The sequence below is a fragment of the Patiria miniata genome, unplaced genomic scaffold, assembly GCF_015706575.1.
Source record: "Patiria miniata isolate m_02_andy unplaced genomic scaffold, ASM1570657v1 HiC_scaffold_3, whole genome shotgun sequence".
Lineage (NCBI taxonomy): Eukaryota > Metazoa > Echinodermata > Asteroidea > Valvatida > Asterinidae > Patiria > Patiria miniata.
In genome coordinates, this window is record NW_024037069.1 from 21,130,819 (window position 1) to 21,155,542 (window position 24,724).

Here is a 24,724-nt window from a genome sequence, read left to right on the forward strand (position 1 = left end):
AAATTGTAAGGTAAGGGTACCAGTCTAGCTGGCCTGCACCCGTTTACAAACATGTAACCAATAGCAAACAAAATTTGGACTGAATTAATGGTAAATTTGAAGCAGTAGTTGAAAAATAGTTAGGTTTTTCCAACAGTGGTCGGCCGACCACCGCTGGAAATTTTTACAAAAATACCATTTTCTTGAAAATGACTTCACACCAGGTGCCATAATTTTACAGGATGCTTCAGACTGTCATTTACCAACATCCTATTAAGGTATTTCGCAAAAACTTGGTAGTTTTATTTTTCGATGTTTGCAAATGTTGTATATTCCCTTTAAGTAGGGGTGTGCATTTACGGGTAGTCCAGGAACCGGGTACCCTTCTGAAAAAAATATGGCTACCCGGCTACCCGTTAAAGAAACCCAAGCCAAAATTTCAAATCTGGGAAGTTGCTGTTCAGATTGTTCATAAAGGTCCGCACAATAATACTACCACATCGGAGCGACAACACGCCTAGATAGGGTGTATACAGTGAGCTCTTTAGCTATGTGTTGCAAACTGCAACTTTCGCAAGCATCATAAAACGTGGTTTTGGTTTTCCATGTATCCTGTTTTTCATTTTGAAAATTTCCCACAGACGTTCGAAACCTTTCTGTTTCATTGACTGAGAAGTTACTTTGAAATTTGCAAAGTTGGTTACGAGTACCTGATCCCATAATCTAGAACCAGTTCCTGACATTAACGGTCCGGTACCCGGTTCCGATGCACATCTCTACACTTAAGGTCATGGGCGTTGCCTAATTTTTTTGGGGGGGGGGATAGAATTATATACAACACGGCCATTCATTGACAATGCCCAAGGCACGGATCCTTTTTTTCTAGTGTTGGGGAAGGGCCTCCCCAAGAAAATAATGAAATTTCAAATATTGGAGATTGCAAGCTAATGGAATGTTACAGCTCTGAACTGAGAGCATTGCATCGGCCCAATATCGGGCTCATAAAAAAAGGTGAAAGATTTCTGGTGAAGTTGTTTCTACGCAGTAAGGCCTTACACAATAGGCACAGTTGTTTGGAATGATAGACGGATCAAGTATAAAACAAAATTGTAGACAGCGATGTCGTCAAGTCCATCACAAGACCATCCCACATAAATCACAAGTCCATTCACAACGCCAGTCACACGAAACAGTGGATGAAAAATTACAAGGGAATGCCTTTGTCGAAGCTCATTTGAATAGCTTGTGAGTTGAATTGGGACTGGAGGACTTGTGATGGACTTGCAGGGACTTGTGATGGACTCGACTACATCCCTGTCTGTAAAAATACTTGAAGAAGGGGCAAGTTTCCCCTTCAGGATAAACTGATGGTGTTTTTTCCCTAATCCCTTGAAAACTATCATGGAGATAACTAATACTCAGATAAAATCAAACCTGATATAGACCTTTATCATGCTGCCACCATTTCAGTCATGTTCCCTGTATCCAATAACAGTACTGAATGATAATGTTATTTGTGCAAAAAGGAACCAGACTATTTTTCCTTCCAGCCTCGCTTTTTGGTTTGAATGGGGAAAAATCAAGATGGCCGCAACATGATAATGGTCTATATCACAGGTTCCTAATACATGTGTATACACAATAAAGCTGCAACATCAGATACAATGCCATTGTACTAATGCGCTATGGGTGCTGTCGAGAACCATCTTGTTGTAACAAACACCGGTACAACATTTCCTCGTCTGAAACTAAATTTCTGGTTAAACAACAAAAAATAGCGAGTCTGCTGCAAACAAGCTGACAGCCACTGCAGTTCATTGCTTGAAATTCCGGGTCTGTCCATTATTTTGTTTTAAAAAATAAATTGACGAACTGTAGAATCCATCATTAAATATTCTGGTTTAACCGGCTTGGATTCAAAGATGTGGCATTTTGGGAGAATTCTTATTTCTGCAGTGTTCTAGTCAAGTCCGTCACAAGTCTTCCATCCTCAAGTCATGCACCAAGTTATCAAAAATAAACTGTGAAAAAGGCACGGTCTTGTTACTGTTTGCCACCTGTTACTTCAGACTTGTGATGAACTTGTGAATGGACTTGTGGTGGAATCATCTACAGCACTACTGTCATGACTGATTCATTTATTCCATCCGTAACGTTGCACCATTCTGTGGAAAGCTGTCTCTGCTTCTGTCTTGGTGTACTCTCGGTTGGCCCTGTCCATATCCAAGGCAGCCTTTGGGTCCGAAACAATCTCGGATCGGACTTGGACCAAAATACTCTGCCGACGAAAACATGTTCAAGTCAGTATTGTTATTATCAAAAGGAATCCTAGGTGATTATATTTTAGTTTCAATGAGTCGTAGAATTTAATGTATTTGGAGAATAATTTCATGAGGCATAGAGTACAAGGAAGCTTGGACTATCCACAAAATAGGTTACCAGCCAAAAGGCTATGTTAGTTGCTCATGAGTTGATTTTCACTGTTATTAACTTAGCAAGTGAGAAAAAAAACACAAAAATGTATCTTACTCCTAAAAAGTGCAAGTCTGTGTGTTGTGTTTTTTGTTTTGTTTTTGCTTTTTGCTTTTTTGAGGGAAAGGGGGTGTATTTTTGTTTTTGTTTTGTGGGGGTGGGGGAGTGTAGGTGGTTGTTGTAACACATACCTCTATGTCATTGGTCGGTCGCCAACCTGACTTGGTCAGTAGTTCCATACAAATACTGCCCCCTATTGTCACATGTGCTGCGAAAATGCAAAAGAGTTCAAATCAGTTCAAGCAAACATTTATCTGTAATTAAATGTCATGAGTTGTGAAGAAAATGATATCTGAAATGGTAGAAACATCCCCCTTTCCGATTAATTTTGAGCAGCTGCAAGTCCGTCACAAGTTCTCCATTCTTACGTCAATTCAAAAGCTGTTTAAAAAAACCTGCAAGGGGTCTCGTGAAGGATTTGGTTTTGACATAGCTAATCCCTTATGCAACTCATGACAATTTCTCTTGTTAGTGCCCACCTGTTAAGAACTTGAATCTTGGCCTGACGACCCTGATGAAAGGCGGCGCCATCGGGTAGTCGTCCGGGAAGGACATCTCCAGCTGAATCTCCAGCTTCTGCTTGTACTTGTCAGCGTACTTGCACAGGTCTTTGCCCAGGACAGACTTGGGCTCGAAGTCTGTCATCTGCACATCCTGTAGTGCATAGACATGGTGTATAGAGGTTTACAGATTAACCCTAATGCTCCCTGATCCATCAAAATCTACCAGGTTTCGTAGTACATGTATTTTGTAGGATTGAGGAAGACTGAGAGCCCAGCTACTATTTCTTTACATGGATTCCGGAATGTTCCTCATTCAAATGATCGGGAAGATTGGATTAAGGCATTGGACCAATTATGAAGGGACTTTAAATTTAGATTTCTGGAGCGGTTTGAAGCAAAGGCAGTTGTGGTGCTTGTCTTCTGGAGCAAGACAATTTAGGATTCCGCTTCATTTTGATCAAAGGAGAGCAAACAGGTTTTTATGTAATCCAGGGCCCCCAGGGAAATAGTTCATTGACAACTGATGGGGCTACCCTGGTAAAATAAAACGAAATAAATAAATAAATAAAAAGTAACTGGGATGAAATTATTGGTTGCCATCCAGGTTTCTGTGTATTTCCAACATTCCCAGCAATAAAAAAGGCATTTTAAAATCCACAAAGCTGGAAAAAAATCTGGAAAATCCCACACCTGGAATCGATTCTGATTACTGTTCTGCTAATAAATGCCATTGGTCACCAAAGTGTTCTGTGGTTCCTACGATGTTTGAGTCGTTAAAGAGTGGAAAATGTGTGATTTATTCAATTCTTTCATAAATCGTTGGAAGAAATTTAACCACATACCCACAGAAAGAGATTGTCGCCTCTTGGGCTTCCATGGATGCCGTTAGCACTCTCGGAACGCTTGAACATTTTCAAATCTGCCAGAATAAAAAATATCTATAAATATAACATCCTCACCAGTTCCTGATTGAGAGAAAGGGTGGTAACCCCTGGAAACTATCAACCGAGCAAGAAAGAGTCTGTTCTGAGCAAATATGATGCATCATGTCGACATTAATCTCCAGTTTGCATGGCATGGAAGCACTGAGAATACAAATGTACTTCAATTTTGCCGGATGGGATGCCTTTTCCACTGATGAGTATGTGAGAAATCAAAAAATTACCGGACAGCAGTCGACGCACGGCCATCCTGGAGCCAAACTTAGCGTACATCTCGAAATCTACATCTGAAGTGTCACCGTGTTCCTCTGGTGATTTTCTGCCACATTTGGTGAGAGAAAAAAATAGATGAAATAGCTTATGTTTTGTGGATGGAAGTGTTTCAATAGAACGATTGATTTAAGCCCCACCAACACACAAGTGAGCGCATGTCGGAGTTTTGTCGGATATTTTGTTGCAACATCATGTCTGTGATTGGTCATATCATGGGCCGAGGCTTAGTAGATCAGATAATGGCACTAAACTCCCTGTGAAATTATTCCTTCTGGCATGCTGTCATTTTGAAGAAAACACTAAAAGAAGGTCATTTGCAAAGATGAGTCAAGTGATGCATATTTGAAAATTTCCATTAGTTGTTGGTTTGCAATTCGGCAAATCCGTGAATGGGTGAATGGCAAGCACTGACATGAAACATTGCTGACATGAAGCATTTGTCGGTTCAGTTCGTGACATCGAGTAGCTATAATCGGCTGAATGAGAACGTATTCCGGATACTGATTTCGGGCGCAATTCAAAATATGACTCGGCAACTTTTGAATTGAAATCGAGATCCTAGAAAATTGATTTCTCGGAATATACAGCATTCACAGAGCTGAAACTTCATCAGGTTAGTTGTTAAGCACCTGTCTTTAGATTTTGAGCACTCGTTGCTTCAAACGAAACGAATGATCTACTCTTCCTTTAAGAGAAATGTATTACTTTGTGAATAAAGTGTAAAGCTTGGTATCAACCTAAACTGATCCAGAGATTGCCAATACTGAGAGGTGCTACACCCATGGGCATGTCCCACGCATTTTTAATATGAGGTGCGCGTTGGTCATTGGTCGAAAGAGCATGTGCCTACCACATGTGCATTAGCATGGTGCTGTTACATCCTAACTATGGCACTGTCCCAACAACAGTTGAGATGATCAAACTATATACAGCTAGGATCGTCCCAACTAAAGTTGGGAATTCCCCAACTTGTTGGCACTGTCCCAAGTATAGTTGGGACGTAACAGTGGCTCCTAGTTTTGGTCTTTAGATGAGTCTGTTAACCTATGAGGCTGAACAATTGTTATTAGGAACTGCAATCGCAGGAACACCGTATCAGAGCAGGGTAGCTAATGTTGCTAGCCCCATGACTTTGGGTGTGATCTAATTAGTAAGAAAATAAATGTATAAATCTGTCACTAACCTTTTCTCAGGAGAAACGCGATTGACCTTTTCAGGTTCCTCTGTGTCCATCATGTCTTCGTTGTTTTCATAGTACCAATCTTCGTTTTCATCATCATCTTCATCCTCATCATCGTCGTCTTCGTCAACTCCTTCATCATCCTCAGTCCCCGTATTATGAGAACCAACGAGCTGTAACAAGAAGGGGGGGGGGGGGGGGAATGAGGATGACCATTACAACTGATTGCATCACCTCAATGGGTCGAATTCCCTTCACAAGTCAACACATATACAATTTCAAGTTAAGTTTGCATCAGTACAATGTATTGAAGCTGTTCATGTGCCACTTAGACAAATTGACCAAAATTATCTCATTTTTGGAGTGGAACGATACAAGAAAGCTACCATTTTCATATTTGGTTATTAAATCAACTTACAGGCTGCAATGCTGCAGTACTTTGTTCCAGACATTCCTGTATGCTGGTTCCTTGGCATTCTTTTAATAATTGCCAGGCCGAGTCATTATCACTTGCAACCTTCTGTAAAAAAATAGGGGAAAAAATGGTTTCAAGTTGGGCACAATGAAATAAAGTATTCTCTTTCATATTGCATTCTCGCACGAACACCTGGGAGGCTGAGTTATGGCCATATCATGTGTGGGGTAAAAAAATCGTATTCAGGGATCAGAACAGCCAATCACAAGGCGCCTCAATTATTTATGCTCAGTAGAACATCCAACAGCCGTCAGGTCAGTAATACATTCCGAATACACAGTACAATCCATTGACCCTACGGCTGTTGTGTGTCCTACTCAGCATAAATAATCAAGGCGCCTTGGGATTGGCTGTTCTGATCCCCGAATGTTATTTTTTTCCCCTGCATATGATACGGCCAAAACCCAGGCGCGGCGCCCCTCACGTGTGTACGTTAACAAAAGCTAAAGGGGACTTAGACATTTTTTACCGTGACAAATCTTCTTCTGGTTCGGCGGCAACCTTGTTATTTTTTAAAAAAATTCCTCCAGAGCCACGAATCAGAAAAAGAAATTGTATTACAATAGGCTCTGTTATTTAAATGTTAGAGTCAATTTAAAATAATATAACTAGATTAAGAAGAATATTTTGAATTTTTTGAATGAAAAAAAATTCAAAAATGTCTAACCCTGCTGAGGATCTCTTGCTCATGAGATACACGCGCTATCCACTCGGTCACAGCACAGGTGCTGCACAAACGATGGTGGAAATTTAATACCTTTTATAAGTACAAATATAAATGTCATGAATGTAGGCCTAAAGAGAGCGCTGTCCAATCAAACCGGCTTAATATATCTTAGGCCTTGAAAGAAAGCTTGCTAAATCTATCCAGCTGGCTAAAATAGGCTACACTTCCAAAAAAAATTAAGGCCTAGCTTGTCAAGAAAAAAAGTAGAAATGGAAAAAATGTTACAACCTGACGCCACTTTTTTTCTTCATAATCAATTTTCATCTCAATGAAGGTCGTTCATTGCAAAAATGATGATAAGACATGCATGCTGAAACATTTCCAATTTTCATGATTTTGTTGGGTAGCCTACTTTAAAATTGTCTTGATTCTCCATTGACTTTGTACACAATCGCGCATCGCGGAAGTGGTCATGTTGCAACATTTTTTTCCAAAGTAAGGTGTATGTCCGTGCAACTCACAAAACACCGCTGACCATTTTCAGCAGCCGACGACTGAACCACAATGTTGAAAGAGATGCCTCCGGTCCGATGCTCAAAAACCAGTTGTCTTTCCGTTTCGTCTGCCCAAAGAAGTTGCCATGGTTTTGAATGGTGCTCCAACCACGCCAACGCTGCTTGCCGACAAGCATCAAAATCTGTTGCTTTTTCATCAACTTCCATTGTTTTTTCCCAGCTCTACCTTCCCCTCAAATTGTATATTGGTTTGTAATGTAAACTACATCAATGCAAAACATGGAATTAACTAAGCATATATCACGCACAGCAGTATTTATGCATTCGCGATGTGTATTTCACTAGCGGGAAAATCCGGAAGTCCAAAAATAGAAAATGAATATGCCCACCCTATTTTCAAATGGAACAATCTGTGCAAAATATCATCCTTAATTTTTGTAGTACATGGGTTTGGATTCTTGCTTTTTGGTTTCTATTTTAAAAAAAATGTTGTACTGTATTGGATGATTAAGAGTAAATAAAAGTTATGTTGACGAGTAATTCGTATTTATTGATTTCGCTTGGGTCTAATTGGGGTACAGAAATGGAACGTGCCAACTGCGACCTTTGACCACGTGTTTGCGCTGGGCGATTCTGTCATTTTGTCTGTTGGCAGGGTGACCGTTTTAGCCGATTAGCCGGCCGGCCATGCAGTAGCCTTTCGCCAAGGCCATCGTGCTTAGAGCTAGAGCGGCGGAGCCGCGAAAGCACGAAGCGACTGGAGCAAAGATTAAGTCAGCACGCACGAGTGGCGAAGCCACGAGGCCTTTTCGAACTTGATTTTGCGGTTTTGTTGTTGAACGCTGACTCCGTCGTTTCCGATTGCTTGGAATTTTGCTACCCTTTTGGGGTAGCAAAAATCGAGATTTTAAAGAAAAACATAAGAAATTCTTGACAAGTTGGAAAAGGCCCTCGTGGCTTCGCCACTCGCGTGTGTGGTCTCCCACTCCAGTCGCTTCGCGTTTTCGCCTCTTTGTCAAATGCTGGCAAGTTAAGCCACGATGGCCTTGGCGAAAGGCTAGCCATGCAGGCACCGTTCGATTTTGGGCAGTTTTGCACAAAAAGCAAATGATCCTATGTACAATGATTTAAGCATCGCAAGGACATGCGTTCAGAAAGAGAAAACATTTTTCATCTGGGAAACTTAAAGATTTTAATAGTTTTGTTGGCTTCCACACGTGATTTTATGCGTACGATCGAAAAATATTGCGGAAACAATAAATTCACCTTCTTTAGTTATTGAAATTTGAATTATTAGCCAGCAGACAATAATTCGGCTCTCACAGGGCTGGTTCATTTGTGCATAAAATGAAACCCTTTTTTGAGAGGGTTGCAGATGCCTCCAAAAAGTAGGTTTTTTTGTTAAAAAACATATTTCAAATTTGTTAGGCGACAAAACCCACGGGGTCTGCAACTTTAACAAATACAATTTTTCAGTACTTTTAAACAAAAGACCAAATGTTTATTTACAATTGATTAATGTCAAAAGAGCCATAAGAGGGTCTTTATTTTCTGATATTAATTAGAAATGTTCCTTTTCACAATGCACCCGGGTATTGATGTTGCTCAAAGTATACACTACTTAGCACTCTCTAAATTTAACCAGTTAATTTACAGTGCACTACCGAAACATTTCAAGAAATTAAATAAATATTTTTTTTATATTAGACTAAACCCAGTACATCTATTTCTTTTTAAAGAAAAGAACAAAGATATGTTGGGCGTGTTCCCTCTCTTTCATTATTAAGTTACATATTGAACATATTGAAATTCTTTTATTTTTACAAATAACTTAATAAATAAAGACCTTTAAAATTTATTCATAAATACCTAAGACAGTTTACGCATTCCTATTGGTCGAGAGCCCGTCACGTGGCCGGTCTTAAACGGATGATAAAGACATGGCCTGTCTTAAACACTTTTCCAGTGTCACAATAAAATGTGGACTCCTAAAAAATCCAGTGCCTCTTATCGTTTCATTGGTTGAACGTTCACAATCCTCACGTAGGCATGTGCAACACTACCAGGGAGTCAGAATTTTATAGTTCTAAATTCAAAACGCAACGCGCCAGGTGCGTTCTGCATGACATCGCGCAGAACATGATACGCGCGCGTCAATCTCCATAAAAGGGTTGTTTACATCTTACACGCCAGCTGAACACTCCATTATTTTGCAAGAGGGATGTTTCAAAAAGCATAAAGTGAATTTGTTGAACAAAATCGGGATGTTTTGAACGAATTATATGATTTTTTTTTACCGAAAAGGTACTTATGAATGGGAATAAATATGTGCTATGTCGGTATTTATCACTCTGTTTAAGACCACTTAAAGTCTGGGTGCTGATAATTACCCTCGCCTCCGGCTCGGGTAATTATCAGCACCCAGACTCTAAGTGGTCTTAAACAGAGTGATAAAAACCTCCGGAGCACACATTTATTCCCTTATCAATACTATAAAGACCATTAGTTATTAAACAACCGGTACCATCTCACAACATGCTGCCCTTGTGGAAATGATTGCAAACTAATTAGAGAGACAAAAACATGATTTGTTTCTCGAAACAAAACTAAATAATTTTCTAAATCTAAGGGATTTGTATAAATAATAATAATATAATAATAATAATGGGTATTTATAAAGCGCACGTATCCACCATTATTGGAGCTCAAGGCGCTACATCATTATTACAAAATTTAAAAAGCTAAGGTAAAGATAACCATGTTTTAACTGTGCGTTAAATAAATATCAGCCATCCGACAAATATACACTCATTACAAAATCAACCATATCTCTATTTGATTTCAAGCACAGCTCTACCATTAAAAGGAATCGTAAGCATTTAAAAAGCGTCTGAAAAAGTATCAAAATTACTCACATTACCGTGGTAGTGGGTTATCAAATATCAATATACATCAACGTCGTCTTCACCAAAGACTGCATGTATATATAAAACTGTCTTTGCATGTGACATTAATCTGATGGGATTTGATCATATTCACAAATAAAACTTATAAAGAAAAAGTTATCAAACTTACACTATTTTATGGGGTGAGTATTTTTAATACTGCGTTTTAAAACCTGAATACAAATATATCACATTATTATCATTTCCATCAAAACTTTTGAAGGATTTTGAACAATACAATACAATATAAATAACCACCTTGCATGCTAATGCTCAATTATCAATCCGAGGCCTTCCCTTTCTGTCGATGGACCCTGTGCTCAAACAATAGGTGGTGTTTTTCTTACCATTTTCAAGAGCTCCAGTAGGAGGGATACACCGCTTGTACTACGTGTAAAAAAAAATGTCCTACTTTTGATCCTCAAAAACTCTGTTGTTTACCAATGGAATTAAACTTTCAGATCATGTAAACAAGGCTTTAAATGCCATACGCGATTTAAATGCATATGCAAAAAAATTAGTCATTTTCAGAATCTGCCACTTTCGATTTGGCGTCCTCCAATGTCGATACAGAGCTGGAGACAGTGGCGGAAGGCACGTGCTGTGGCCAAAAACTTCTGAAGGAATGCAGGGTCACCCCTGATGTCATTACACACCAGTGTTGGAGCAAAGGCTTTGACCCTCAAGGCCAAGGCCAAGGCCAAGGCTTTGACCCTCAAGGCCAAGGCCAAGGCGAAGGCTTTGACCCTCAAGCCTCGAGGCCAAGGCCAAGGCTTAACCCTCAAGGCCAAGGCCCTGTTTTATGAAATGACCACTGATATAGAACTTATTATAGTCACATGAGTGACACATCATCACGCAAGGGCGGATCCAGAACACAATTTGGGGGGGGGGGCAAAGAAATTTTGGTCCCCCCAAGAAAGTGGGTCAAAAAATTACGGCTTGGGCTTCGGGGCCAGCTTAAGGGCCCCGAAAAATTTTTGGACTCGAGATGCTCTGTGGTGCGACTTGATGCAATTTCTGACCATTTTAATCGATGTTTTTTGAGGAAAAGATGGAGGTGTACTCATTGCCTGCCTTTATTACGATGTCACATAAAAAAAGGTTTCTTTTTTGAGGGGGGGGGGGGCCATGGCCCCTTTTGGCCCCCCTGGATCCGCCCTTATCATCACGAATTGCTCGTTACGAAGAACAACATTTCTTTCATTGCAATCAACATGCTCGCATAGGCCTACACCATTTCATGACTGCACTGTATCTATTAAAGTATAAGTTCAGGTCTTCACTATGGTTTAACTAAACAAAATAATGATTTACTTCTCTATTGACACACAATTCTCCCAAGTGTAACAGGGGGATCCAAGAAACTGATATGGGGAAGTTTTATTTGCTGGCCCAACATGGTCAGAAATATCAGCATTATCTAAAACAGATACATGCAAATCTTTAGCACTTATCAGGGAGACATACAACCAATCAGATCTATTCCATAGTTATATGCAATTAAAGTGATCATCTCATTAGCCCCACAAGTGTACGGAATATTTGCAGCAAATCTACTACAATGGTAACAAAATGTGATGCTACAAAAGTGGAAGTGTGCCCAACACACAAATCTATAGGGTGCTTCCCTCCTCCATGGTAATACGATTAAAATGGTAACAGCAATATTTCGAACAGATTTATCTGGAAAATGCAAAAATCTATGGGCCTTGAAGAGCCTTGACTCAAAATTGCAAGGCCCTGAACCCTCAAGGCCAAGGCCAAGGCCAAGGCTTTTGCCCTCAAGCCTTAAGGCCAAGGCCCAGCATCAAGGCACTACATCACTGTTACACACCTTCTCGATCGTTTGGTGCAACACACGATCGGGGAGGTGTGCAATGACATCAGGGGTGATCCTGCATTCCTTCAGAAGCTTTCGGCCACAGCACGTGCCTTCCGCCATCATCTCCAGCGCTGTATCGACATTCTGAAAGTGAGCATTTTTTTTCGTATGTCGTTTAAGTCTTACCCTCTTTAAAAGTAGGACATGTTTTTTTATACATATAGTACCTTCTGTTTCCTTAAGTACATACGACTAATTTTAGTTTAAAAATCGGACTCTGAAAAGGAGTGCCCCTCTCTTTATTGATAGTTGCCAGAGATTCATCACCACACAAATTGTATATTAGTGGTAAACCTTGTTGCCATTTTGCAATAGGCTGGTTCCGCACTAAAATTATCGTCGTGATTTTGTATTCAGGGGGCAGGAATCAGACCTAGGCAGATCTCGCATATATTTTGCATACATTAGGAGGAACCTCTTAATGTATTTTGGATTCATTGCTAGCTACCGGTCCCTACATTCGAAGTCCAAAGGACAATAGAGGGACTGCAGAACCAGTCCATGGTCTCCCCAACTCTCCCTTAGTAACCGTTGAGGGGGTACTTGTGCACAGGGTCAATCAGTTTTTACTCGATCGTATCTAGACTCGCATGTCTCCGTCATATCTGCTCGCATACCCTGTGGAAGATGCTGATGGAGTGGAGTTCTAGCCAAAGAAGGGCAAAGACTTCCTCGTTGAAGAGTATAAAGTGGCAGGGAGTGCGGGAAGAATTGCGAAAACCGTGCATAGCAATCAGGCCAGTGCCGTAGTACCTGCATCAAAGAAATAAATCAACTCAAAGATTTATGTCCATACGTTTCAAAAAATGTAAACAAAAATTTCTCCTTACAAATTTTCATTTTGAATGGTTTATTTCAACAACAAAAAACACTCTCTCTTATTTTGAACATTTCAAACACTCCCATAAAATAGTTGTCAATCCACTTGGAGATTCTGGGAAGATTTTACAGATTGAGTAAGGTAGATCCCAGCAACTGTTACATTACATTGAATATTTTCATATTTTCTTGAAAGTTAACTCTCTGAGTACGGCATAAATCACTCCTATACTTTAAATAGGGAGGGCGATGCTTCCTCCCTGTGGAGCAAGCAAGGAAACACTTGTTGCCATTACTAGAAGTAAAAACAATGACGATGCATCCAAGGCAATAATAGCAGCTTTCTCTTGAAGACGCCACTTTTATATCTGCTTACCGTAAACAGAGAGTTTAAGTACAACCAAAAAAGAAGTCACGGGGTTGCTGCAAAGTGGAGAGTTTTGGAGGCTACTTTTCCATATTTTTAAGAAATTGAGTGCTGATTAGCCTTTGATATGAGTAGAGTCGAGTTGTTTGGTTGCAGTGACTCAAATCAAGTCAAGACATTTGTCTGTAATGACTCAAGATGAGTCAAGTCAGTGAAGATTGTGGCTTGAGTTGGAGTTGATTGAGTTGACTCCAGTCCAAGTCAACATTGGGTTTTGACCTCTCACCGATATCATAAATATGTATACTCGGTGTTGTCGGTGGGTTTTGAGAAAAAAAGTTTACAAGCTTACTCGGTTGGGACTCAAATCCACAAACCAAAAGCTTACTCAATTGGAACTCAAAACTCACCATCTCCTGCTTACTATGCAGGAGTCTTAATACTCAAACACTGAGCTTGTCAGCTAGGGTAAACTAGTTGGTTTAAATGTGATATAGCATCAGAACTACGACCAATCACTATAATTTGTAGGATGGAAGTTTTGCGTCAGGGAGATCTAAATTCAATATCTGCGTTTTTCCTTCATCAAGTTGAGTCGTTACGATTCTGAGCTTGACCAACCTTCTGCGACATCTCTTGAGGTCCATGTTCAGTTTGCGGCCCACGTCACCCATGCCGTGGTCGTGCACCCCGGCGGGGACCAGAAAAGGCTGGGACGAGGGGAGATCCTTAGGGTCTCGGATGAGGACGTCGTCCCTGTCTACAGACTCTAGCATGGCTAGGGTCTCCTGTTCGGCGGAGCCCAGCACCATGGGCTCGTCCAGATGCACCTCAATGCTGAGCTGGCAGGCTGGCACGTTGGGGTCTCCCTGGATAAATAAAAATGTGTTCATTACAGGACTTGTCAAGTACAACGGAAGCTGGATTGGTTTTGGCATGCGGTCAGACAGAAACGCAGCTTCAATGACATGCTTCGTTCTGCAGGGAGGAAATTTGTATCAGTGGGTTCAAATCCCAGGAAATGAATGTTACCAATAGGGACCAATACATATCTGACTGTCAAACAATGTTAATTCAACCAAAAAAAATCCTGAGTGCTCTTTGTGAAATGGCTGCTCACCGTGACTTTGTAGCCTCGTAGCTTGTCCTCCTCATATTTGAGGCTGATGATTTCAATGCCGTGTCCGCCGTAGGTGCCCTTGAACAGGCCTGGTTGGATGGGCTCGTTGGGCTGAGGGCCTGGGAGGTGGAGTCTTTGGAAGGCACAATTTTCACTGGGGAAGAAAATGGGGGAAAATTTGTTTTAAAAAAATTGAACTCCGAATGTTGGAAAAGTCAGAAGTGTGTAGGGCAGTAAGCAGTATTGTAGTGAAATCCATCATTAGTCCATCACAAGTCCATCACAAGTCCTCACAAGTCCATCACAAGTCTATCACAAGTCCTCACAAGTTCATCACAAGTCCATCACAAGTCCATCACAAGTCCATTACAAGTCCATCGCAAGTCCATCACAAGTCTATCACAAGCCCATCACAAGTCCATCACAAGTCCATCACAAGTCCGTCGCAAGTCCATCACAAGTCCATCACAAGTCCATCGCAAGTCCATCGCAAGTCCATCACAAGTCCATCACAAGTCCATCGCAAGTCCATCACAAGTCCATCACAAGTCTATCACAAGTCCATCACAAGTCCATAACAAGTCTATCACAAGTCCATCACAAGTCTATCACAAGTCCATCACAAATTCATCACAAATTCATCACAAGTTCATCACAAGTTCATCACAAGTTCATCACAAGTCTATCACTGGAGATCCCTTTAAATTGTCTAGAGATACCTTTAGATTGTCTGGAGATCCCTTTAAAAAGTGATTTGTTTCATTTTTCGAAAATCCTCAGGCCTGTTTGTTTTTAATGTTTATATCTTGTTTGCCCGATAATAAATAAATAAATCACAAGTCCATCATAAGCACCCCCCCCCCCCCACAAGTCCATCACAAGTCAATCACAAGTCAATCACGTCATGAAAGGAAAGATATTAAAATCTACTCACTCGTACTGGTTTAGAATGATGTACTTGATGCGTAGCAGTTCTATATGATGATCATAGTTGAAGAGAAGAATTTCACCCTCCTTGGCCCCGATCTCTTGCCGAATCCACTCCTGTAATTCCTGACCCCCCAAAAAGGAGTGTTTTGAAAAAATGTTACACCAAGAGAAACTTATGGCCTCTTGCAAAAGTACCTGTCAACGGTAACAAAGAGAGAGTTGGACAGGTTTTTTCAATTGATTGCCAATTTACGTCTGGCGCCAACGCGAAGACAATAGTGATTTGAGCACATTCAGATGAAGGCAATTCTTATCCACTTCGCACAATACGCGCTTGAAACAGAACGTGCATGCAATGGGTCACTAATCCCGCGCCCACACCAGTGGTCACTCAAAAGGCCTTTTCACACTAGAGTCTCTCAACCCCCGGTTGAAGTCAACCCTGGGTGAACCCAGTGCCGCCCGGGTTGAGGTTTTGATTTTCAAACCCCGAGTTCAACCCCACATCATTTCACACTTGTCTTGTGCAAACCGCGCTTATTTTGCTCGGTTGCTACTGTTTTGAATCCTGGCGAGAGTTTCAACCCGGGTTGAAAATCACAACCCTGGTCTGGAGCAGGGTTCAGTTCAACCCGGGTTGAAATCAATCTCAGGGGTTGACGCAGGGTTGAACAATTTCAAGTGTGAAATGCTGCATGTTTTCAAGCCTGCGTCAACCCCGAGATTTGTCTAGTATGAAAAGGCCTATAGAGTTCCAACTCGGGCAGAGTCCAGACTCAGGCGAATCTTATGTATCAAATGACTCATAACCAAAACACGGACAGCAAAATGCCATCAAGAAAATTGGATCATGCATATTCATTAACTGAGAATAAATTTGGGTTTAATAATATGTGTTCGTCTATTTACGTACACGCAAGCAACTGTGAATAACGACTAAGAGGAAATTCCATGCTTTCCAAGACTTTATACAGTATTTTCTTCAATTTAAAGGGAATATACATCATTTGCTTTTGCTGTAATTTTCAGATATGGATGGAATTGGGGGGTTGGAAATATATAGCAAATATAGTTACACTGCCTTTTTCGAGATTTTGGGTTCGAAAATGCTATAAAAACCAAGAAAAACAATCATTTTCCTGTAGTCTGGTTCCCTGACTCCATATAAGAAGAAACAGAGCAGTTTACATACATTGGGGAATTGTAAGGTCAGGGAACCAGTCTAGCTGGCTTGTACCCGTTCATAGGTGTGTAATCGATTGCAAACAAGTGCGATGGTCAATTGGGGCCAGTATTTGGAGAAAAAAAAAGTTTTTTTTCCAACGCTGGTCGGCCGACCAGCGTTAGAAATTGATACAAAACTACCACTTTTCTTGAAAATGACAGTATACCAGGTGCCATGATTTTACAGGATGCTTTACACTGTCATTCACTAACAGTCCAGCAAGGTATTTCAAAATGATTTGGTAGTTTTATTTTTTGATGTTTGCAAATGTTGTATTTTCCCTTTAAATGGCAAAGCTGTGAAGCGATCAACAGGGAAATCAGCTGATCCAAGAAAAAGTGGCATGCTCTTGGGGAATAAATTCAGAATGAAATGATTTTCCTACCTCTTGCCTACTGTTGTGATATCGGTGCTTTTCTGGCTTGCAACACTTGAGCACAAACTCACCTTCGCCGCCACCCTAAAATTAAAAATATCACAAGTTGAACTTGAGCGATCCCCCCGGCATGCTGGCAGTATTTATAGTCAGTTAGAAAGCACACTTTTCAGTTGGCCTAACCAAAGGCAACAATGACCTCATTTGACCCCTACATGACCTTTGACCTCAAATGTCTCAAGTCATCGGAAGTCCCCCTACCCAAAGATTATTGTCACCAAGTATGGTTGAGATTGAATTCGGACTTTTCATATGACAGCACTTATCAGTTAACCTAACCAAAATGTAACACACACTGACACCCAGGTTTGTTTATGGTGTAAATCGAGGATTTTATATTGTTCCTCTTCCCTTTTCCTTTTTTTATACTCTCATTGGTTTTGTACACGTTTTCTAATCGAGGTCGTCCTCGATTTGGTTCCTGTCCTCAATTCATCGATGATACTGCACGTGTGTATCCTCAATTTACACCATAAACACGCACAGAAGGAATACACAATTGCAAGATCCCCCTTTCTTGGCTAAAGCCATGGGGATAAAAAAAAAAAAAAAAAGGCATTGTTAAAAACAACTGCCTCCATCTGATTTTCGTACATCGATGCTTGAGGACACTAAAGCCCGCTCACACAGCCAAATTTCCACACCTGCATTTGCACTTGTGTGTGCGAGTGGCCCCAACTATGAGACCTTCGCAACTATGGGTGGCATGGGTGGCTTGTGCGTAAAGCGCTCGCCTCTCACCAAGGTGACCACGGTTTGAATCCTGGCCGCGGATCACATGTGAGTAGAGTTGTGCGTTGGTTCTCTCCTGTGCCACGAGGGTTTTTCTCTGGGCCCTCCGGTTTTCCTCCCTCCGGAAAAATCAAACACTTTCGATCTCAGGCTGTGCTCCGTGGTCATATATGCGTCGATGTGGCCGGCAGCCATAGGCCCCTATACGTGCCAGCGGCCCGACCACGTTGTAGCCGCGTCCTTGGCAATTCAGCATACCAGCTGCGAGTAAGGATGATTAGCCTCCCAAATTATTATTATTATAATAACTATAGTTGGGGAAGTCTCAACTTGAGTTGGAATGATCTCAAGAGGATAAAAAATGATAACTTACACGCAATATCTGCAGCTTGTGCGGCCCGTGTGGCCCTTTAAGACACTCAGTCTGCGTGAAACCCTCCGACGTCAACTGGATCTGAAACAGTTCCTTTCTGCGTAACGGCATACAGACCTTGGGATCTACTGGGGGAAGATACTGGGCCGCTCGTATGGCTCCGTCACGAATCTGTGGACAACAATCAGTGATCCAGGACATATGGAATATTGATAGAGTAATGGGAACAACTCACTTACTTGCTTGTAAATGACTGGGCCCAATTTCATAGAGCTGCTTAAGCACAAAATTTGCTTAAGCACGAAAAAACATTGCTTAGTAAAATTAGGTTTCCAGCCAAAACTCCATGCGATGTACATTGCTCGTGACTGGTATTTAGCGGTTGTTTACTTAGCATAACAATCGCATGGAGTTTTGGCCGGTAACCTGATTTTATTAAGCAAGACGTTTCTGTGCTTAAGCAAATTTTGTGCTTAAGCAGCTCTATGAAATTGGCCCCTGAATCAGCTAAACATACATTTATACAAGGGAAAGTATAGAAGGGGAAAGTCATATTTGGATACAATGGAAATTTGCAGTAGAGGCTAGAATTATATAAATTTTCCAGGTTGTTTGAGATGCGAGTAAACAGCATCAAAGTTTTACAACTTATTCATAAATACCTCAGACAGTTTACCCATTTCTATTGGTTGAGAGCCCGTCACTAGGTGGTTTTTAACCACCGATAAAATACTGCTGCGTTCTGCGCCTTATCGCGCAGTACGCGCCATACACGCATCCATTCCCAAATAAGGAACTTTTTAGCACTACGCGCGAGGCACATACCAGAGATTATGGCCAAAGGGGCGTTTCACAAAACCTGAAGCAAAATTGATGAATAAAAATTGTTGGAAATATGTGAATTTTCGACTTGTTTTGACTTTTTGAGGTATTTATGAATGGGAATAAATATGCACGAGCCGAAGGCGAGGGTCATTATCCATGACCAGGCCCCTAGCTGGTTACAAATGTACCGGCCAAGCACATATTTATTCCCTTAAGAAATGTTAGGACAAGCATTGTTACCAGTGTTGTAGTCGAGACCATCACAAGTCCCTGAGAGTCTTCACAAGTCCATCACAAGTCATCCAGTCCCAATTCACATCAAAATGGCCACTCAAATGGACTTACATAAAGGCATTCCGTTGTTACTGTTCATCCCCTGTTGCTTGTGACTGAACGTGTGATGGACCCAACCACAACACTGATTGTAACGCCCAACTGCAGCATTGACCCAAATATAGTTTGGACTGTCCAAACCATAGTTGGACCATTGCTACAGTTGGGTCGTAACAGTATCAATAGCGGTATACTTACCTTAATGCTCACAAGGCCTCCGTAGGAGCCAATCTGGGGCTGCCACACACCAATGACGTGGCTGTAAGGGTACAGCACTGTGTAGAGAAAACATGTCAAATTCAGCTGAATTTTTGGATCAAAGACGATGTCTCATACTCTGTATGAGAGTCCCAAAACTTAACCCTAACCCACCTCACTCCTCCAAAATCCTCCTGGCGGTTTTGGAGGATTCTAGAGGATTGAGGATGAATGGTGATTGAATCAAATGAGGATTCTGGAGGATTGAGGATGAATGGTGATTGAAGCACATGAGGATTTTGGAGGATTGAGGATGAATGGTGATTGAAGCACAAGAGGATTTTGGAGGATTGAGGATGAATGCATTTTGAGGCAGGACTGTCTGATGATTTTGAAGGATTTGGCGTTGGTTATCCTTCATTTAAACACGAGTGCAAAGTTTTGGGATGAGGAGGATTTTGGAGGATTGAGGATGAATGCATTTTGAGGCAGGACTGTCTGACAATTTTGAAAAATTTAGGCGGAGTTGCAAAATTTTGGAAAATTTTGGAGGATTTTGGAGGATTGAGGATGGTTGTAAGCAACAAGGGCCTAGGGGGTTAGGGTTAAGGTATTGAAAACATGCAATACAAGAAAACAGACTGGCACCTGAAACAACCAGTCCAACACAGCTTTAGTACTGCAACAATCAACTGTGCCAAAAGAAACATGTGGCAAGTTGACCGTTGAGATAACTCGACTCGGGACAAGTCGACCGTTGAGACAACTCGACCGCATGTGCGATAAATGGAAAGACAAGTCGACCGTTGAGACAAGTCGCCTCGCATGTTTTTGGGCCTAGTTTTTGGGGATAGTACCGGGGATTTTTGACGGCGGCTGATCGCCATTTGGAAGTGATGACACATGAGTTTTTTTGTTGCATATAACAGAGCCGATATAGCGCAGCGTGATTGTCCGTGCACATCTTTCGTTTTTTCCGGGCCTGTGCACGCATCCCCAGTCAACTTGTCCGTACCGTGCACGATGGCATCGTTTGTGCCGGGCCTGTGCGCCCACTTGCCGCACCGGTCGACGTGCCCGCGTGCCGGCGGGCCGGGGCATGCCAGCCCAACGCGACGGCCACCGGATCGGAGCGCCCTCTGTGCATCGAGTATGCCCGCGCTGCGCCCGGGACCGGTCCTGCCACAGATTTTTGCAACTTTTTCCGCTCCACGTGTATACATTTCCATTAAGTCGAGCTGTCTCAACGGTGTCCCCGAGTCGACTTTGTCTCAACGGTCGACTTGTCCCAATGGTCGACTTGTCTCAACGGTCGACTTGTCCCGAGTCGAGTTGTCTCAACGGTCGACTTGTCTGACATTCGGCAAGTTAGGAACTAGTCTCTATTTACTACACATTTCTCCGTAGTCAGCCACCAGACTAATGACACTGAATGAAGAGGTCAGTCTTTTCAAATAGTTAGACCATGGTTGGACATGTACCAGTCTAGTGTTTAGCACCATTTTGAAATCACTTGACTTCCCTCTCATATGCAAAATATTGAAGAAAAGTCTCCTTTAAAAATTGAATTGAGTATTCAAACTTGGTTGGTGAAATACTGAGGACCTTTTCTTTGCCCAATGGAATTTTTGGAGAAATTTGCTGGCTAAAGAGTGATTAAAGTTGGTCTGAGTTTTGCACTTTTCAGAGCACTCCAGGTCCCAGTCTAGGCTCAGGCTTCAAATTGGAATCACTTGGTTTCACTCTCAGGTGCAAAACAATGAAGAAAATTCTCCTTAAAAAATTGAATTGAGACTTCAAACTTGGCTGGTGAAATACCGAGGACTTTGTCTTTGCCTCATAAAAATCTTGTCCAATCTTGTCCAACGAAGAGCGAGTAAAGTTGGCCTGATTTTGTTTTGCACGTTTTTCAGCACTCAAGGTCCCAGTCTCACCATAAAACCTACCCTTTATGTAGACGATTCTAAAGGATTCGATCCCCCATCCATCGAGTTCATCACTGGTGAAGCCATAATCTGAAAATAAAACACCAATTGTAATCGAACTGGTCATCTTAAGTTCAACTGTATGCAGTTCTAATGCCCCTATCAACTGTCCCCCCCACCCCCACCCAAGATGTGGGGATTGTCACTTTTGAAGTGACAAAATTCCCTCCCCTCGGACAAAATTTAAGTGACAATCTCCGACATACATATGTGGGGCGCACTAGTGATTGCCTTTCCATGTAGTACGGCAATGGTAACAATGTTTTTGAGTGACCAAAATCCCCACCCTGGGGCATGAAAAACGTGACCAAATCCCGACATCAGACCTGGAGGGGCGGGTGGAAGGGGTGGGGGCAACATTTGATAGGCGCACAACATCGTCACTGGATTTAAATATTTGTTGAGGAAGGGATCAGTGGCGTAAAGTGCGATCCAATTTGATGCCAGAGTGCTCATTTTCTGGAGGGTGCATTTAAAGTGTTTATACTAGCTTGAAATTTCCAGCTTTCTAGGCTCATGGCATGGGAGATTCAAATCTCCCCATACAGTCATAAGCCTAGAAAGGTGGAAATTTCAAGCTAGGTTTATACATTAAATTTAAACATGTTTTTCACCGACTATCTCCCAAGTTATTCTGGGCAGGGAGGGGGGATAAGGGCAGGCCCATGTCCTTCTCAGTTCCTACACTACACATCTTGAAGGGATTAAAACCAAACACTGAACTAAATCATTTCAAGGACATTATTACAGAAAATTAAAAAAAAAATAAAAAAAAAATAAAAATATTACAGAAAATTAAAAAACAAATAAAAAAAAAATAAAAAACAAAACTGTTTTCAAACTGAGTTAAAATACATTTTACTTATGGTAACATTTTCCTATAAACTGTATAAAACAGCCCGTATTTAACACCTTCAAAGCAACGATGTTGCCAAATCGTTTCTATCTTGGACGCTTCGTAGAACTGTTTACACACAACAGCAACTTTGGCTATCGTGGGACCGGACAGTTTTGAAAGCATGTACGCCAAGATTTCCGGCGGTAAATCGGCAATTGTGCACGTGGACCGACGATCCATTCTGGAGTCCAGTTATTTCTGCCTCATCAGTCGCACATGGAGGTAGAATTTAGAAGGAGTTGGTCGCACCATTTTGTCATCAGCGAAGATTTAGTGACTCATCCACTGTCATTCAATTGTCGGAGCCTGACTGAGCCTCAGCTGGCTACTGAGCTATGCGGAGGTCTAACTATGCATTCGAACTTCATCCTGTCATTGACATTGGGAATGAAAAGGCTCCATTCCCCGAACCGAAGCAATCAACCTTGTACAAAAAGAATCAGTTTGTGTAACAGAACAGAACAGAATCTCTCTGCGCGCAAGCAGGGGAAGGACGAGCAAGAACAAACGGGAAGGAAAGTTATGTCAGCAAGAGATATCTAGATCATATCGGTGGCAAATCCACGCATGCGCCCTCTACGGACAGTTGTCACTAGAGTGACAGGTACGGTGTACTTGGCCTAAGGAGGGCGCTGTCAAGGTTATATTTCGCTCGTACCCACCGCCCAGCAAGCAGCTTGCAATCCTGGCGGTGAGTAGAAGCATGGAGCTCTACACAAGCGAAAGGTCACACGTGCTTGCGCTTGGAGCTAGCATGGAGCTAGCTAGCTGCGACCATGGGGTGGGGTGGGGCGTGTGGGGGGGGGGCGTTGGGGGGGGGCTTTTCTCCGTTTTGTGTCAGTGACAAATTGGATATTCAATATGACAAATACACAGAGCCAAGTTTCAACAACGTTTCTCCCCCCCCCCCCCCCCCCCATTACGCCTACGCCGACTAGACTGCTCCGATCCGGTACATGAAGTTGGTGCGGCCGTTGACTAATTGCCCTGAGTTGGGGGATAATGCTGCATAACAAACAGCGGAGAAACCCGCAGACTAGCTGCCTTCAACAAAAGTTAATCAAAGTTGATAAAGACAACAATCACAAACTGACGAGGGCTGTGGATCGATTTTAAGCCTCTAAGATGGCCATCATTCATTGCTTTTAAGGCTCAAGCAGCATGTAAATAAGCTGGGAAAATCCCCCACCCCCTCCCCTCAACAAACCTCTAAGTTTCTACCCCTGTCGTGCACAAATCAATGCTTCTAAGGAATTCTTTTCTGGCGAGGTACGTGAGCTCATGCTGTGCTGTTCATTTCAGCCCCCTCTGAGGTTTCAGTCAAATTGAGTATAGGTCATTGCGTTTTCTAACAGCTTAAATAATAAGTAAAAGACTTGTGTTTCACTACTGGATTCACACAAACACATTCAGGGGCGGATCCAGGAATGTTTGCAGGGGGGTTTCAGGACCGTCAGATTTGTTTACGTCCGATTACTGGGGACAGACGGACATAATAGGTAATTATTATTACTATAATTGTTATAATTTTATGTTTGTGTGAGTATGTAAACACCGGGAATCTTGGACCTAGGACAAAAGGGTTAGGGCACAATACGTCCACGATTGACCGATAGTCCGCGATTGAAATTCGTGTACAAAACCATGAAGAGCTGTTGCTAAAAAGTTAGAGTACAAACAAAGGAATGAGGATTAGGGACAATATGGGTCCACGATTGCCGGTGTTGACACAGATGTGTGCTTGTGTGAGTGTGTCAGTGCAGGCCGGGGGCGGGGGGTTAGAACCCCGGCCCCACCCCCTCTGGATCCGCGCCTGACATTCATTTTTACGACGGCTTTTCTCGAGAAAGAGGCAAAAACTTGTTTCTAATAAAGACTGTAAGTACAAAATGTTCAATAGCAGAGGTGGCAGCAAGTCATTTTTTGCAAGTCCAAGTCAAGTCACAAGTCATTGTTTGCAAGTCCAAGTCAAGTCACAAGTCATTAGGTCCAGTCACAAGTCAAGTCACAAGTCATTAGGTCCAGTCACAAGTCAAGTCACAAGTCATTTGGTCTAAACACAAGTCAAGTCACAAGTATCTTTGTCCAAGAACACGTCAAGTTGCACATTTTTTTGTCCAGCTGTAATAAGCTAAAAGAACCTGGCGTCAACTTACGAGTTATTTTGAACATGCCTCCTTAATTCCCCTTTTTCAATGTGTTGCAATTACTATTCTTGTAGTTTATCACATATCTGTCGGATATTAGCCCTTGGTATACTTTAATAAATTTACTTTACATTGTAAAAAATAAATGTTGAGATGACATGAAAAAAGACTTTGTATTGTTACCATGGAGTTTTACATGCAGACATGCCCGATCTGGAATTAGAGAAAATATACATTCTGTCTAGGGCAGATTTTCAAGTACTAGAGGCTAGAACTTATTTAGATTCAATAGCCATATGAAGCAAGAGTTTGTACGCAGCCCAGAATGACCGAAATCTATTCGCGGTTAAGTCCCCCCCCCCCCGAAAAAAAAGTCACAGCGCGACTACTCACCGCTCATCGTGGGTTTTAAGGTGCCGCATGAAATTAGCTCGTTGTGTT

At 41.9% G+C, this 24,724-nt stretch overlaps 2 protein-coding genes across 2 annotated transcripts; both read right to left on the bottom strand.

Moving 5' to 3' along the window:
• Positions 1–384: 384 nt before the first annotated feature.
• On the bottom strand, positions 385–7,443 carry LOC119738158 (ubiquitin-conjugating enzyme E2Q-like protein CG4502). The gene is made up of 8 exons (XM_038212903.1): positions 7,072–7,443; positions 5,827–5,928; positions 5,412–5,581; positions 4,180–4,274; positions 3,857–3,933; positions 2,991–3,165; positions 2,643–2,719; positions 385–2,257 (listed from the first exon to the last, which is right to left on the bottom strand). Exons 1-8 carry the CDS (start codon positions 7,270–7,272, stop codon positions 2,114–2,116), a joined length of 1,041 nt encoding a protein of 346 aa, XP_038068831.1. The 5' UTR covers positions 7,273–7,443; the 3' UTR covers positions 385–2,113.
• Positions 7,444–11,992: 4,549 nt separating this feature from the next.
• On the bottom strand, positions 11,993–22,738 carry LOC119738272 (F-box only protein 31-like). Its single transcript, XM_038213109.1, has 9 exons — positions 22,151–22,738; positions 21,200–21,268; positions 19,254–19,330; positions 17,898–18,068; positions 16,742–16,816; positions 15,136–15,254; positions 14,202–14,355; positions 13,703–13,950; positions 11,993–12,648 (listed from the first exon to the last, which is right to left on the bottom strand). Exons 1-9 carry the CDS (start codon positions 22,314–22,316, stop codon positions 12,495–12,497), a joined length of 1,233 nt encoding a protein of 410 aa, XP_038069037.1. The 5' UTR covers positions 22,317–22,738; the 3' UTR covers positions 11,993–12,494.
• Between the last annotated feature and the right edge of the window lie 1,986 nt (positions 22,739–24,724).

Excerpts from the sequence above, each read along its gene's own strand:
- LOC119738272 (XM_038213109.1), bottom strand. The coding sequence starts at position 22,316 with ATGGATCGTCGGTCCACGTGCACAATTGCCGATTTACCGCCGGAAATC. Across the intron at positions 18,069-19,253 it reads GAGGCCTTGTGAGCATTAAG|ATTCGTGACGGAGCCATACG; the intron begins GTAAGTATACCG and ends TGTTGTCCACAG. Across the intron at positions 13,951-14,201 it reads TACGAGGCTACAAAGTCACG|GGAGACCCCAACGTGCCAGC; the intron begins GTGAGCAGCCAT and ends TTATTTATCCAG.
- LOC119738158 (XM_038212903.1), bottom strand. The coding sequence starts at position 7,272 with ATGGAAGTTGATGAAAAAGCAACAGATTTTGATGCTTGTCGGCAAGCA. Across the intron at positions 5,929-7,071 it reads AAAATGGTCAGCGGTGTTTT|AAGGTTGCAAGTGATAATGA; the intron begins GTGAGTTGCACG and ends ATTTTTTTACAG. Across the intron at positions 5,582-5,826 it reads GTACTGCAGCATTGCAGCCT|CTCGTTGGTTCTCATAATAC; the intron begins GTAAGTTGATTT and ends TTCTTGTTACAG.